General features: G+C 42.8%; 1 protein-coding gene across 1 annotated transcript in view; it reads right to left on the bottom strand.

Moving 5' to 3' along the window:
- Nucleotides 1–369: 369 nt before the first annotated feature.
- SMARCAL1 (SWI/SNF related, matrix associated, actin dependent regulator of chromatin, subfamily a like 1) overlaps nt 370–17,237 on the bottom strand; it is a 70,616-nt gene continuing 53,748 nt past the window's right edge. The window contains exons 14-18 of the mRNA XM_003254055.1: nt 15,347–15,449; nt 7,947–8,129; nt 6,202–6,302; nt 5,119–5,215; nt 370–685 (exon numbers count right to left, since the gene is read on the bottom strand). Of these exons, the coding sequence (XP_003254103.1) occupies nt 446–685; nt 5,119–5,215; nt 6,202–6,302; nt 7,947–8,129; nt 15,347–15,449 (724 nt within the window). The 3' untranslated portion in view covers nt 370–445. The remainder of the gene's footprint in view (nt 686–5,118; nt 5,216–6,201; nt 6,303–7,946; nt 8,130–15,346; nt 15,450–17,237) is intronic.

The following is a 17,237-nucleotide window of genomic DNA, read 5'->3' as shown; positions in this document are numbered from 1 at the left end:
ACCATTGCCTCTCCCACTGCGTAAGTTCCGCAAAGGCTCATGCTTTGTCTTTTGTTGGATGAATGACTACCAGCACTTAGGACAGTGCCTGCACAAATTAGGTGCCTTATAAATATTTGTTGAGTCACTAAATTTTAAAATTCTAGATTATGGGGACTGTGTAGGAAGGACCTCATTATTTAGAGAACATGAATTACCCACTACTATGACTCGCTGTGTCCATCCCTAAGCCAGAAGAGCGGAGGTTAAGACCCCAAGCAAGCCCACACATAATGACACAGGAATGGAAAGCTGATGCTCGGCCTGGTCTCCTGCTGAGCCTGGACACAGGCATAGGCACTGCTGCAATGGCAAGAGAAGCGCAAAATGTTTTAAAACAAAATACATTATTTTATTTTAATTCCATGATTTTAAAATGCTTTTTATTTTTTTCTTTTTGTCCCTTTTACAGGGGAGAGGTAAAACTGTCCCAGTTATCAAAAAATTCAAATCTCCTTTTCTTCTGGGGACTGGCTGTCAATGAGCTTTCATCCAGGGTGTCTCCCATGTTCTGGGAACTACTTCCAGATGTTCCTGAAGCACTTCCTGGGTCAAAGGACTCTGCTGCTTCCAGGAGCTCCATATCACTTCCTTCTTTCTCAAAGGACTTCTGGAATAGGTCATAGATCTTCTGCTGCTTTGGGTCCTTCATCAGAGAAAGAAAACAAAAGATAAAAGGAAGAACCCAGGCTCCAACACTGATTCTCCTCCACTAGGGCTGATGGGAGAATATAAAGATGAGAGACCACACATTTCATGGTGTCAGGGAGCTACATGATGGCAAGTGCGCATCATCTCAGCAAACCATCACTAAAGCAGCCTCATTGTTTTAGTGTCTGCCATCTTACCCTCTCTGCGCTCATAGGGTTAGGAAAAAGAAATGGTTGTGAGTGCAACAAAGAAGCTGCTCTCACGCTATAATTTACGTTGGAAATGTTTTCTCCCTTTGAACTTTCCAAATCATTATTTCAATACTGAAATAGCACCCAAGATCTCACTTCCTCCAAAGCCTTTCTCTACTAAGGGTCAGTTAAGGTGTAATTCAACTTCTAAATCTCTATTTTTAAATTTATTTTTATTTTTATAATTTTTTAAGAGATGGGATCTCACTAAATGTTGCCCAAGCTGGTCTCGAACTCCTGAGCTCAAACGATCTGCCCATGTCGCCTACCCAAAATGTTGGGATTACAGGTGTGAGCCACCATGTGCCCAGCCCCCGAGACTTCCAAATCTCTGTGTTCAGCCATGGCTTATACCTAATTTTCAAAGTGGTTGAAAAAACATACACACATTTAACATATTCATAAGTAGATATGTGTACCTATTCTGATTACCTTAAATTACAAACAATCAAAATACCTACCAACTGCATCTATACATTGCTGACAATGGTGTAGTGTTAAAACCATGCCCAGTGGATACAACCACAACACAGGATCACTATCACCCCTCTGCCGATTTTTCCTACATCTAAATTTCCAACCTTGACCATTTTTCAATCCAGAGGTATATTTCCCATATCTCCATTGACATCCCACAGTTTCATAAAACTAAACTGGTTTAAAATCAAATGATCTTTTGGCTGGGCACAGTGGCTCTCACCTGTAATCCCAGCACTTTAGGAGGCCAAGGCGGATGGATCGCCTGAGGTCAGGAGTTCGAGACCAGCCCGGCCAATGTGGTGAAACCCCATCTCTACTAAAAATACAAAAAATTAGCCAGATATGGTGGTGCGTGCCTGTAGTCCCAGCTACTTGGGAGGCTGAGGCACAAGAATCGCTTGAACCCGCGAGGCAGAGGTTGCAGTGAGCCATGATCACGCCACTGCACTCCAGCCTGGGTGAGTGAGACTCTGTCTCAAAAAATAAATAAATAAATAAATAAAAATAAGGCTGCTGCGAGGGCTCACGCCTGTAATCCCAGCACTTCGGGAGGCCGAGGCGGGGGGATCATCTAAGCTCAGGAATTAGAGGCCAGCCTGGGCAACATGGCAAAACCCCATCTCTATCAAAAATACAGAAAATTGGCCAGGTGTTGGCAGCGTGCACCTGTAGTTCCAGCTACTCGGGAGGCTGAGATGGGGGGATCACTTGAGCCTGGGAGGCGGAGGTTGCAGTGAGCCAGGATAGTGCCACTGTACTCCAGCCTGGGTGACAGAGTGAGACTCTGTCTCTAAATAAATAAATATAAAAAATCAAATGGTCTCTCATCTCACTCCTATACTCTCAAAGCAGCTTCTCTTCCCATAAGTCTATTTTTTATAGTCTACCTGCATTCTCGTAGTCTCCCAGGTGGAAATCATCCAGGCAAACAGAGTCCTCAGCTCATGCAAGTTTGTTCCCCCATCAGTTCCCTCCTCTCTCCTTCAGGCACCATCTTTACTTCGGCCACATCACTTAGTACTGCATGGATTTGCAACAGCTCAGCTGCGCTTCCTGCCTCAGGCTTCTTCCCATTTCACACAGCCTACGGATATTTGCCAGCTGATTTTTACCCCAGGCTCTCCTTTAAAGATTTTTTTGTCATGTCTTTGGGCTCCGCTGTCCTTACCTCATCAAGTCTAAAGTTGCTCCCCTGGCTTTTCAGGCCTTTATAGAATTAGGTCTCAACCTACCTGGCCACTGTTCCTCACTATTCCTTAACCAAATCCCTCCACATTGGTGAAGTAGAGTTCCTTGAAAATTGACCATGACGGCCTGTCATGTAAGAACTCCAGATTATTCAATTAACCTGCACCCAAAATCTCCTAGCCTTTCAGGATCCCAGCCTTGCAGAGAGGGAAATGATATGAAAGATCATCAAGGCTGACCCCCAAATAACCCACATGTCCTCCTCCAGGATGCCCTCATCAGCCTCTTTCTGAATGACTGCAATGTCAAGGAAACGCCACCCTGCAAGGCAGCCTATTCCAAGTAGAAAAAGCTGCTAATGTGCATTTGATTATGATGATGGCAACACTGTATGCTAACTTGGGGCATGCATAATTAATTGGAAGCGAGTTCCAAGATCAGATTAATATTTCATTTCCCTTCTCAGAAGGAAGGCTATCTCAGTGAGATATAACCTCTTCTGCTTTTGTCTCCTATATTGGAAGCAACATTTTCTTTTTCTAGTAGTTGATAAAATTTTCAGCCCCATCTTAATTAAAAAATAAATTGATATAGTTATTAATCAAAATAAATATTGGTAAAACTCATTTATATTACCTTGTACTTATATTTTAGGTAGAAATTCTTAACTAATTTAGAATAAGAGAAAGGCAAGGAGGAATAAATGAGTTCAAGTGAGAATCCTTTAAAAATAGGCTTTCTTTTTTTTCTTTTTTGAGACAAGGTCTAGCTCTGTTGCCTAGGCTGAAATGCAGTGGTGTGATCTTGGCTCATTGCAACCTCTGCCTCCCAGGTTCAGGGAATCCTCCTGCCTCAGTCTCCTGAGTAGCTGGGAATATAGGCATGTGCCATCATGCCTGGCTAATTTTTGTATTTTTTGTAGAGATGGGGGTTTCACCATGTTGCCCAGGCTGGTCTCAAACTCCTGGGCTCAAGCCATCTGCCCGCCTCAGCCTGGGATTAGAGGCTTGAGCCACTATACCTGCTCAGACTCTTTCTTTTCAAAAGGCTTATAATAACCTAGGCTCTGTTACCATTTACCATTCAGATGAACTGGAGAGTTCTTTAAAAAGCTTAAAATTAAGGTTGTTTTAAAATTGGCTTATTAACTATATATGTCTGAAAGAATAATTTGCAGCCTGCATTTAAAAATATGATCTGAGTCTTATTTATCCCAATATTTAGCAAATAAATTCTTGCAAAGAAAGAATTTATTTGCTAAATAAATGTAAGTGAATGAGCAGATCCACAGAGTCTTAAGTCTTGGTGTCAGTGATAAGATTTAACTCAACTTCGTATTTATTTAAACTTTTTTATTTCTTTCTCTTTTATTTTTGAGGCAGGCTCTTGCTCTGTTGCCCAGTGTAGAGTACAGTGACCATCATGGCTAACTACAGCCTTGACCTCCTAGGCTCAAGCGATCCTCACCTTTTCCTCCCGAGTAGCTGGGACTACAGGTGTGCACCACCACGCTTGGCCTAACTCAATTTCTGATGGTGATTTCACAGGAAGGAGGAGGTGCTTCACTTTCCTGATAAGCTACCCTAAGGCCCCTTTCTGCATGAGGCTCAGACCTGGTTCAAACTCTCCTGGCAGAAACAATTCAACCATGAGCTGTGCTCGAGGAGGGCATACTCCTAGTTTTCACCTTCTGGCCAACAATCCAAGCTGGGGAAGGAAAACAAGCTTTTGGAAGGCTCTGGGTCTCTTGCTCCCTCCATTGTGTTTCACTGAAATGGGGGAGGAAGAGTCTGTGGCAGCCACTGGGCTGGAGCACTGAGGCCAGGCAGGCATGATGGGCCCAGGGCTGTCCTGTCCAGAGGCAACAGCCTTCCCCCTCAGCACCTTTGACAAGGCCTGCCTGGTCATGGAGGGATGCCTCTTATACTCCTTTACAACAAGGGGCTGAGCTCAAAGGAGGAATGCTGGGCCAAGTCAGGAAGCCTTCTTCCTTGGGCTGGCTTCACATGCCCTGTGACTTTGTGCAAACCTACTACACTGCCATGTCTCAGTTTACCCCTCTATCAAGTGGGGAGACACTGAGAATAAATAAAATGACAGAAGGGAAAATATATTCTATGAAGCCAGTACCCTATTTTAAACATTCCCCATTCTGTGCTGGGGACGCATTCCTGTGGCAGCCCTCTGTGTAGTGTTGCTGTGTACTTTTTGAAACAATTCAACATTTGCCATGGGGAGTTTTGTCAGTTTCTAATGGCCTGCTGGAAGAGGCAGCATTCAGAGCCTGTGCGGGAATGTCAGCAGCTGTAGGAGCTAATGCCATCACTTCCCCATAAAGCGATGCATGCATGGTTCAACTGAGAATGACTGCAGGCCATTGTTTTCAGCTCTGGGGCTGGGGGAGGTCCCTAGGAGTGATTCACATCCTCCCACTCAGGACCCAAAGACTTGGCAGACAGCTTAATGCCTCCCTCTGCTCCAGGGGTGAAGAGCCATGTGCTGGCATTACCTTGTAGAGGTAATCAGTGGATTCTGTCATTTCTGAAAAATTGGTCTCAGAAAGCCCGGCTTCCGCCAGAACTTTAATCTTCTCTTGAATCAGGGGCCTGTTGGGGAGAAATGAGCTGCAGTGAATACAGCCTGCACAGAACCACCAGACTAATGAAAATGAGGCCACCCTCCTTGTTCTTATGGGACAACGGCTTGTTTACGGTTTCACATCTTTGCATCTCTGCAAACACCCATCTTGAAAAATTTGCCCCCTCTCATTTGTAAAAACTCCAATTTAAGGCTAAGAATATCATCAGGTTCAATATTCTTTCTAATGGAAGATGTGTAGGAAATAAATGCTGCCTCATTACAACACAATTTTGAATCTGGTGGTGTTATAAGCTGCCCAATTAACAAATCCACTAAACAGAGGGAAGTAGGAGTGACCCACATACATTGCAAAGGGAAGACTCCTTAGTCATAAGGCTGGAAACAGAGACAAGCAGTGGAAGCAAATGAGATAATCGAGAAATTTAATATCAGGAAGGGGGAGATAAGGGGAAGAAGCTTTTTGAGATTTTTCACTTAGGTAACAGACAGAAAACCCCAGGTTGAAAATCTTACTCCAGCTCTGCTAACGAAGTACACTACATGGTCCAGGGTAAGCCACTTTCTCCCTGTGGTCCAGCAGCAGCAATGTAAGATGTGCCCACCAGATAAATGCACATCATAAAAGGTAAAAGACTGTCACCCTGTCCTAACAAATGCCTTCACAGCTGGGAACAGGGTGTTTTACAAACTAAATTCCATCTACATTTTGTCATAATCGGCACCTCTCCCTGCCTCAGACCAGCAGCAAAAGGAGCCACAACCCCTTATTGCTATAAGATTCTGCATGCACCCTGCAAGCCACCAGTGAACGCTAGTGAGGGAGGCCAAATATGGTCATGATGAAAGCAGGAGGGCATTACTAGTCAACTTTCTATAGATCCTTAAAGACCTTACTTAGCAAAAGCAGAAGCACTTTGGGAGCAAAGTAAACATATCATCAGTTTCCACCCTTGCTCGACTGCAACTGCCAGGCCACCCAGCCAAGCCATACCAAAGGTAGTCATCAGCTGTGCCCTTTGCCACGAGGTAGTGAATGCCCACGGAGCTGGTCTGTCCAATGCGGTGCACGCGGTCCTCAGCCTGGATCAGCACCTGTGTGTCCAGGAATCGAGACAGGCAGGTAAAGGCCTGAAGCAGTTCCATCCACCATAGCAGGTAGCCTCTCCACCCCATTTCCAGCCCCACCACAACCCTCCCTCCTCAAAGCACTTCACTGTCTCAGACCTAGAAATAACCTGCACTTCACCAACTCAGACCTACAAATGACCTGCCACTTTAACAAAAGAGAGAACCCAAAACAGCCCTGGTTGGGGAATTGGAATCTGAAGCAGAAGATCTGCAGGTGGCTGTTCAGTGCTGGGCACTGAGCTAGGTGCTGTGAATGAAGAGGCACAGGCTCTGCCATCAGGCTGCATGGGGAGGGGCTGGTGATGGAGGCCTGCATGCTTCCATTTCTTCTCTGTGTGAAATAAAAAGTTATCTTCTAAATAAATAAAAACATCACACACAAGGGAGAGGCTATCCATGATTTGGGCGTAGGGTGGTGGTTTAATATAGTGGTAAGCCTTATAATAAATACTTAAGAGCTGGGCGTGGTGGCTCACGCCTGTAATCCCAGCACTTTGGGAGGCCAAGGCAGGCAGATTGCTTTAGCCCAGGAGTTCCAGAACAGATTGAGCAACATAGTGAAACCCCATCTCTACAAAAAATACAAGAATTAGTCAGGCATGGAGGTGTGGTCCCCTGCTACTCAGGAGGCTGAGGTGGGAGGATCACCTGAGCTGGGGAAATCGAGGCTGCAGTGAGCCAGTAAGTCCCTGCAGTCCAGCCCGGGTGACAGAGCAAGACCCTGTCTCAAAAAAGGAAAAGAAAACACCACCTAACATCATGAGCATTATTTCTTGTATAAAATGGCTTCACCCTTAAGGTCTACCCATTATTAATGTACTCCCCCATGCGTAGCCAACAAAAGCCACAATATTATTAAATATTATATAAATATTACAGGGGATATAACTTTTCTGGAGATTACCAGAAAAATTTAAAAGTTCAAACAAATGTCTTATCTCTGCCCTCAGTTGGTCAGGTGAGGCCAATGGTGGTGTCCAGGAAACCCTCACTGCTGTCACTCTGCGTGAGGTCCATTGTTAAAGCAGCTCACATGATGGCTACTAAAGGGGGCACAGGCTGGAACATGAGGCCTGGGCTGCAACCTGGTGCCACCACGTGCCCTTCTTCAGTTATGGCAGTGCAGTCCTGCCTCACCCCTTGAGCTCTCGGTGCCCTAACTTCCTCCTATGAGACATGAAGTCAAGATTCCTTCTAGCCCTGGAAGACTTCAACCTTCCCGTTGATAAAATGGAGTCGATAATCCTACAGGTTGCTGTGAACATCTAGAAACCAGCCAATCGCCTGGCGCAGTGGCTCACGCCTGTAATCCCAGCTACTTGGGAGGCTGAGGCAGGGGAATCACTTGAACCCAGGAGGCGGAGGTTGCAGTGAGCTGAGATCACGCCACTGCACTCCAGCCTGGGTGATAAGAGACTCTGTCTCAAAAAAAGAGAAAAAGAAACTAGCCAATCAACACAGAAGTGCTTAAAGGAAGTGAAAACTGACTTGTGAGAAGTATAATGAATGGATAAAAAGGAAACCACACTTTCCGCGACCGACACTCGCTGCTTCCTGCCCACAGCCATGAGCATGCCTGGGGGTATCCAAGTCTTCTGCGTCTCTTACCCCTGGGTTCCAAAACAGCTCAGCGAACACCACCAGGTCAGCCGAGGAGAAGGTGAGGCCCATATTGGCAGCGGTGATGGACAGCACGGCCACGGCATGCCTCTCCGACAGTTGGAACTGCTGGCACAGGTCCTCCCGCTCAGCTGATGAGGTGGAGCCATCGATGCGGATGTGCTGCACGTGCTGCAGGAACAAGGGGCAGAAGCAAGGTGGGCAACAGCCCCGGGGGCTTCTGAGCAAACCACACCCAGCCATAGCTCAAGCACGGAAGCAGGTTCCAGCTCAGCAGAGGCCCCTGCCTTCAGGGCTTTTCTTTTCAAATTGAAATTGGTATTGAGATGATTGCTTATACTCAGGTGCCATTGTAAGAAATAATACAGAGATCCCTCTTAGGCCTTTGCCCAGTTTCCTGCAATGGTAACATTCTATAAGAACTATAGTATAATACCGCAGCCAGGATGCTGACTTCTATACAATCCACTAATCTTCAGATTTCTTGTTTTACTTGTATGTGTGTGTTCTACACAATTTTATCACCTGTGTAGGTTTTCATATATTCACCTCCAATGTCAAGATACTCAACAATTCCAACATTGCAAGGATCCTTTTACCTCCCTCCTCTTTCCACGGTCCTTAGCTCCTGATAGCCACCAATCTGACCTGCATTTCTAAAAAAATTTTTTTTCTTTTTCTTTTTTAAGATGAAGTTTTACTCTTGTCACTCAGGCTGGAGTGCAGTAGCGTGATCTTGGCTCACGGCAACCTCCGCCCCCCGGGGTTCAAGTGATTCTCCTGCCTCAGCCTCCCAACTAGGTGGGATTACAGGCGCGCACCACCACATCTGGCTAATTTTTGTATTTTTAGTAGAGGCGGGGTTCCACTGTGTTGGCCAGCCTGGTCTCAAACTCCTGATTTCAGGTGATCCACCTGCCTCAGCCTCCCAAAGTGCTGGGATTACAGGCATGAGCCACTGCACCTGGCCAATTTTTTTTTTTTTTTTCAAGAATGCACTATAGGCCAGGCACAGTGGCTCACACCTGTAATCCCAGCACTCTGGGAGGCCAAGGCAGGTGGATCACCTGAGGTCAGGAGTTTGAGAACAGCCTGGCCAACATGGTGGAACCCCACCTCTGCTAAAAATACAAAAACTAGCCAGATGTGGTGGTGTGCGCCTGTAATCCCGGCTACTCGGGAGGCCGAGGCAGGAGAATCACTTGAACCCGGGAGGCAGAGGTTGCAGTGAGCCAAGATGGCACCACTGCACTCCTGCCTGGGTGACAGTGACAGAGCGAGACTCTGTCTCAAAAAAAAAAAAAAAGAATGCTATACAAATGTTATACAAATTGCACAGCATATAACCTTTTGGAATGGGCCTTTGCATTCAGCATTCTCTGGAGATTCATCCAAGTTGTTACCTGTATCAATAATTTTCTCCTTTTTATTGTTGAGAAATAGCCCACGGTATGGATATACCATAGTTTCACCATCCATCTGTTGAAGCACATCTGAGTTGATTCCAATTTGGGGCTACTACAAATAAAGCTGCTATGAACATTTGTGTACAAGTTTTTCTGTTAACCTAAGTTTTCATTTCCCAAAGAAAAATGCTCGAAAGTCAATTGTTGTGTTGTATGGTAACTGCATGTTTACTTTAGCTATTTTCTTTTAGATGGCATTTATTTATTCTTGCTAGTGATAAACATGATAAGGAAAATAAAAACATTTAGTAATCTAACCAATCTACTTTCTCCTGTCTCTTTTTTTGATGTGTATGGTATATATATCTTTTAAATAAAAAGTTTTATATCCTGTTTTCCCCCAATAAAACGTATTGTAAGTAAAACTGTATTATTAAGTGTTCTAAAATATAATTTTTAATGGCCCTTTGTCATTAGGCAGCAACAGCATAATTTAACCATTCTATTTCTGCAGATTTAGGGGTCTCAAATTTTTCCTAAAAGGATATGTTGGTAAATGTCCATCAACAAGTGAACAGATGACGTACAATGGGATGTTATTCAGCACTAAAAGGGAGTGAACATCTGCAGGTCTAGATAACCAAAAAAGAAAAAAAAAAAGGAAAACCAAGGAGTGAACACTAAAAAGGAGACACACAACAACACAGATAAATCTCAAAAAAAAAAAAAAAAGTACATCCTGAATGTCCTTTTCTCCACATTTATATTCCATTATATTCCATATTTATATAAAATTCTGAAAAACTGCAAACTAATCCTCAGTGACAGACAGTAGACCAGAGGTTGCTTGAGGATGGGAGGGTGAGGGAAGGGGCAGGAGGGAGTGATTACAAAGGGACACGAGAAAACTCTGGGGGCGGGGGCAGCGGGTGGCAGATATGTTTCCTATCTTGATTCTTATAAAATTGTACACATTATGTGCAGTTTACTGCATGTCAATTATACCTCAATAATGCTATTAAAATGGAAAGTTTTTAAGAGGATGCCAATTTTTGGTGATTTTCTTAGATTGGACTACAAACCAAAGTACGATAGCAAAAAGAAAAAACTTAATTTAAGGCTCCTGATATTATTGCCAAATTGCTTTCCAATAACTAATGTATTAGCATGTCCATCTTGGTACACTTTCAGCAACAGTGAGCACCACACATTTTTAAACCTCTACTGACTTGATGGGGTAAAAAAAAAAAAAATCTTTATTTTTCACTAACTTGATTACTAGTGAAATTGGGTGTTTTCGTATCTTTTAATTGGCTATTGGTGTCATTTCTTTGATGAACTATCTATTTATACAGGTTGCCCATTTTTTTTTTTTCCTACTGGGAGTTAGGAAATACCTTTACATGTAAAAACCATTATTTGTATGTCACAGAGGTGGCTAATAGTTTCCCTAGCTTATTTCCTTCTATTAATTTTCTGTTGTTTTCTAAATGCTCCTTTATTTTTAAAAACATAATTTTTCTTATTATAAAAATAATACACACTCATTGCAAAAATACAGAAAAACTAAAAAGATAATGACTACTTAGAGATAATCATCATTAATGTACTGGTATATATTAATCAGGCTTTTTTCTATGGATGACTATTTTGTTTATTTTATTTATCTTATTTTTGAGACAGAGTCTTGTCTTGCACCCAGGCTGGAGTACAGTGGCAGGATCTCGGCTCACTGCAGCCGCTGCCTCCCAGGTTCAAGCAATTCTCGTGTCTCAGCCTCCCGACTAGCTGGGATTACAAGCAAGCATCACTATGCCCAGCTAATTTTTGTATTTTTAGTAGAGATGGGGTTCTGCCATGTTGTCCAGGCTGGTCTAGAATTCCTAACTTCAGGTGATCTGCCCGCCTCAGTCTCCCAAAGTGCTGGGATTACAGGCGTGAGCCACTGCGCCCGGACAACATGACAATTTTTAAAAATTATTATACATACAACAGCTTTTTGTCCATAGTATGGACATCTTCTGATAGCAATATATACTAACCAGATACCAAGACCTTCAATTTTGGAGTTTCTTCAGGTTCTTATAGGGTTCAATGATCTCCAAAGTTAGGAACCACTGATCAACATTATATTTTATGGCTGAATGGACTATAATTTATTTAATAGTATATCTGTTGATAAAAACTTAGATTTTTAATTATTGAATATTATAAACAGCATGCCTAATATTCTCATTTATAAATCTGACTAGTCTGATGATTTCCTTAGGATAAATTCCTAGAAGTGAAATTTGAAAAACTGAGTGCACGCCTTAAGTTACTGTCAAACTGCCCTCCAAAAATGTAACAAATGTACAAGAGAATCATAACCACTGTGGGCCGGGCATGGTGGCTCACGCCTGTAATCTTAGCACTTTGGGAGGCCGAGATGGGTGGATCACCAGAGGCCAAGAGTTTGAGACCAGCCTGGCCAACACAGTGAAACCTTGTCTCTACTAAAAATACAAAGATTAGCTGGACATGGTAGCAGGCACCTGTAGTCCCAGCTACTCGGGAGGCTGAGGCAGGAGAATTGCTTGAAGCCAGCAGGCAAAGGTTGCAGTCAGCTGAGATTGCACCATTGCACTCCAGCCTGAGTGACAGAGCAAAAACTCTACCTCAAAAAAAAAAAAAAAAAAAAAATTAATCACTGTGTATATGTCACAGAAAAAATCCATGTGTTTAGGTAATTCAAATCAATTTTTCCTTTGTAATTTCTTTGTTTTTATGCTTAGAAAGTCATTCTCCACCCAGTGATCAGCTATTGTTCATTGGTATTTTCTTCTAATACTTTATGGTTTCAAGGATCTTTGATTCACCTGGAATTTAATACAGCAAACAGTGAGGTAAGGTTTCATCTACCCTCCCCACCCCCCAATTATTTAGGCAATTATCCAAACTTTGTTGAAGAAATTGAAAATGGATTTGTGACAATTCCTTGATCATGTATTTGCTTTCCATTTATGGTAAAGGGTTACCTATTTTATTCCACCATCTGGCCATCTCTCTGGGGCCAGCATGGCTGAATTTTAGTTATTGGTGTTTTATAACAGATTTTAATATTTAATATCTGAAGGGACAAGTCTTCCAACATTGCTCTTCTTTTTCATAGTTGTTTAGATATCGCTGCTTTTTTTTTTTTTTTTTTTTTGAGATGTTCTTGGGAGTAACAGTATAAAGTTCCCTTTAAAAAATCCAACTGGAGGCTGGGTGCAGTGGCTAATGCCTGTAATCCCAGCACTTTGGTAGGCTGAGGCAAAAGAATTGCTTGAGCCCAGTTCTAGACAAGCCTGGGCAACATGGCAAGACCCTGTCTCTACAGAAAAATTAAAAAATTTGCAAGGTGTGGTGGTACATTCCTGAGGTCCCAGCTACTGGGAAGGCTCAGGCAGGAGGATCACTTGAGCCTAGGAGGTTGAGGCGTCAGTGAGCAGTGTTCGTGCCACTGAACTCCAGTGTGGGAGATAGAGTGAGACTCTGCCTCAAAAAAAAAAAAGATCTAGTTGGAGTTTTTATTAGAATTCAATTAAACCAGCTGGGCCTGGTGGCTCACACCTGTAATCCCAGCATTTTGAAAGGCTGAAGCGGGTGGGTCACTTGAGGCCAGGAATTCGAGACTAACCTGGCCAACATTGTGAAACCCCATCTCTACTAAAAAAATGCAAAAAAATTAGCTGGGCATGGTGGTGCACACCAGTAATCCCAGCTATTCGGGAGGCTGAGGCATGAGAATCTCTTGAACCCAGGAGGCGGAGGCTGTAGTGAGCTAAGATGAAGCCACTGCACTCCAGCCTGGGCAATGGAGTGAGACCCCCTCCCCAACAAAATAAATTTAAAAGATAAAAAGATAACCGATAAAACATTAATATCCAGAATTTATAAAGAATTTTCCTAAATCAATAAGAAAGAAACAATCCAACAGAAAAACAGGCAAAGGATACAAACAGAATATTCACAGGAGACAGCTAAAATGGCCATAAATAAATAAATAAATAAAATGATACACATTTTACTGGTAGTCAGGGAAATGCAAATTAGAGCAAGAATGAGATGATATTTCATTTCTCTGGATTGGTAGAATTAAAAAGTCAGATAATACCAGTGTTAATGGGCACACAGAACAGCAGGAACCCTTATATGTTGTTAGTGAGATTATAAATGTGAATGACCACCTTGGAGAGCAATTTGACACCACTTAGTGTGAAGATGAGCCTATTTAATAACCATGCAACAGCATGCCTGAATATGCTTCCCCTACACAAAGCACATACACAAGGCATGAAGAAATGCATAGATACAAACATACACCTACTATAATATTCACACGATAGCAACCATCAGCAGGAGAATGGATAAACTGCAGTACAGCTATCCAATGAGACACAATTCCACAGTTAACAGTGAATGAACTACACGTGTAATGCAGTATAAAGAAATCTCCATTGGGAGGCTGAGGCGGGTGGATCACGAGGTCAGGAGATCGAGACCATCCTGGCTAATACATGGTGAAACCCTGTCTCTACTAAAAATACAAAAAAATTAGCTGGGCATGGTGGCAGGCGCCTGTAGTCCCAGCTTCTCTGGAGGCTGAGACAGGAGAATCACTTGAACCCGGGAGGTGGAGCTTGCAGTGAGCCAAGATCACACCACTGCACTCGAGCCTGGGCGACAGAGCGAGACTGTCTCAAAAAAAGAAAAAGGAAATCTCTAAAACAATGCTGAGAAAAAAGTAAGTTGCAAGATAATTACACCGTGCTGTCATTTATTTTAAATTTTTAAAAATATGCAAAAAGGAGACGATAAATTGCTTAGGGATACATACTCCTAGAATATAGTATGACAACATGGAGGGCAAGGATACCCATTGCCTTCATAATAGTGATGTTATTGCTGGAGAGATGGAAGGGGAATAGAGTTAGAATACTGAAGGGACCTAAGTATTTTATTATTAAAAAAATAAACCTTCAGGCCAGGTGTGGTGGCTCATGCCTATAATCCAAGCACTTTGGGAGGCCGAGGTAGGTGGATCACTTGAGGCCAGGAGTTCAAGACCAGCCTGGGCAACACGGTGAAACCCTGTCTCTACTAAAAATACAAAAATTAGCCAGGCGAGGTGGTGTGGTCCCAGCTACTTGGGAGGCTGAGGCACTTGAACCTGAGAAGGGGAGGCTACAGTGAGCTGAGATCCTGCCACTGCACTCCAGTGTGGGCAACACAGCAAGACTCTGCCCCAAAATAAAAAAACTAAAAAAACCTTGAAATAAATACAGTGGAACTTTTCATTCATTAAATCTGGGTGGGAGATACATGGGTGTTTGCTGTATATTTCTCTGTACTCTTAGTGTACATTCAAATATTATATAAACGATGACGGAAGACAAAGAGCAATTTACAGCCTTAAATTTAACCAAAAATGAAAAGGGGATGAAATGTGTTCAGTTTTCATAAACATCCTTGGAAATCCTTCTAGATCCCTTTCGTTCAATTTCAGGAGAGCCATAAAACTCTCTACTAACGTCTGCACACTGCCATGTGCAATTAATAAAAGTGCTTTGACAGTGCTAAGGACGAATGAAAGGAAGGAAAAAAGGAAAACATTCACATAAATACTTGTCTCCATACAAAAGGACAATTTTGCTATCTCCTCTCTTGCCAACTTTGTAATTATTTATGCAGAATAATGGAACAGCCCCTGGGAGAAGTTCCTAAAGCAATACTCCTGGGATATCTATTTGGAGCATGGAGGAAGTTAAAATGACATGGCTGGGGGAACATTTTGACCCCACTGTGGTTCTATAAGCAAGAAGAACTCTTCTTCAGAAAGTCTTCAGCAATGCTTCCAGAAGCTATTGGTCTCACTTTGCTTGGCTCTGACCTAAGCCTGCTCAGAACAACTTTGTACATGGCAAAAGTAGCCCATGGCGAATTTCAAAGGGAGCTCACCTTTCTCTCAAGCTCTTGTGTAATTGCGTCCAGGACCACCTTATGGTGTGCAAACACTAGAAACTTCTCTCTTCCACTTTCCAGTAGGTCCAAGATATATTCACTGCATTTGACAATGACAACAAAACAGATTAAACATATACTCCTTATGTTTTATGTGTCTCTGGTATGTTACTGAAACATTCTTATTATCTGGGATCATAGAAGATGATCAACAGTTTTCACTTTACCTCCGACTGTCATTATAATGTGTTTTAAATACAAATTAGTGTCCTCTGTAGATCTCAAAACACTTAGGGAGGGGACTAAGGAATTAATGACAGTACACAAATTTCTAGAAGCTAAATATTGAGACATACATAATACTAAAGAGACATTCCAGGAAGGATCTCCAGCTCCTCCCACTTTAGACCTCAAATGACAGGGCCAGTAGTTAAGTCAGTTAATTCTCTTCCAAGGCAGAGGACTATGGAGAGAAGGTTCTCATTTGTTTGGCTTCCCTTTAATTTACATCTCTCTTCCATCCACTGTGTTTTTTCTTAGCTTCCCACCCTTTTTTTTTTTTTTTTGAGACTGAGTTTCACTCTGTTGCCCAGGCTGGAGTGCAGTGCTGAAATCTCGGCTCACTGCAACCTCCACCTCCTGGGTTCAAGCAATTCTCTTGCCTCAGCCTCCTGAGTAGCTGGGATTACAGGTGTGTACCACCACGCCCAGCTGATTTTTGTATTTTTAGTAGAGATGGGGTTTCACCATGTTGGCCAGGCTGGTCTCAAACTCCTGATCTCAAGTGATTTGCCCACCTCGGCCTCCCAAAGTGCTGAGATTACAGGCATGAGCCACCATACCTGGCAAGCTTCCCAACTCTTATCTTTCGCTTGGCCTTAAGGTGGCTACCCTCAGGGAGCAATGGGGTGGGAAGTCATCAGGTTAACAGACCCTGGCTAGGTCCCCCTCTCCCCTGGTAGCTCCCTGAAGAGGGAGCACAATCCCAAAGAAGAGGTAAGCCCAGTACAGGCAAGTGAGCTCCTTCGCTGAGGCCATCGCCAGTCATGGGTGTGTCTGGACAGGGAACAGACTCTGCCTTCCTTAAAGAAGGATATGTCTCAGGTGGGGGAAAGGTATGGGGACTGCCCTGTAAACATCCAAGAGTCATTTCAAACAACAGTATGACTGACCAGGGCACCAGATTTGAGTTCAATTTGTGAATTGTTGATACTAATAGAATTCACTTTAATTATTTTGAGAGACATAAAATTTGCCATGATATAAGCAAAAAAGTTTACGGCTACGGCATCAAAAAGTCACAAGGCCACAAAATCCACTTGGTGAGCTCATAAAAACCACAGGCCCTAATTTTCCTAATGCCTCTTTCCCCTCTATATCTCATAAACAGCTTTGTTGTTCTATAACCTTCTACAAGTTCCTAGGCTGGAAATATCTGCCTAGCACAATAACCTTGGCTTTTATATTAAAAGATGCCCATTAAAATGAAAAAACAAACAACAGCAAAAAAAGAAAAGAAAAATAACTAGCTGAGGAAATTGGGGTTTTGAAGACGTACAATCTAATTTCCACTTACTAACTGTGTGACTCTGAGGTCCAGAGAGTCATAGATTTACTCAGTGTTTGCATTTTTAAAAATGGAGCCAGTGTGACTTACATGATCTCACAAAGATGCTGTAAATGTGAAATGAGTTCACAGGTGTAAAAAATGTTTGGAAACTACAAAGCACTACACAATTTATTGTATAACAGAATTTTGAGAAAGTATGTATAAGGTATGACCAAAGTTTATTTATGAAGTGGTAGAAAGACTTAAAATTTCTAAGGGAAATGGGTGGCTCTGGGCTCAGCATCTGAAGAGAGGCACCTAGTGGACTCTGAATTTTGC

This window comes from Nomascus leucogenys, chromosome 22a, assembly GCF_006542625.1.
Source record: "Nomascus leucogenys isolate Asia chromosome 22a, Asia_NLE_v1, whole genome shotgun sequence".
Classification (NCBI taxonomy): Eukaryota; Metazoa; Chordata; class Mammalia; order Primates; family Hylobatidae; genus Nomascus; species Nomascus leucogenys.
This window is presented reverse-complemented; position numbering and strand designations above follow the sequence as displayed.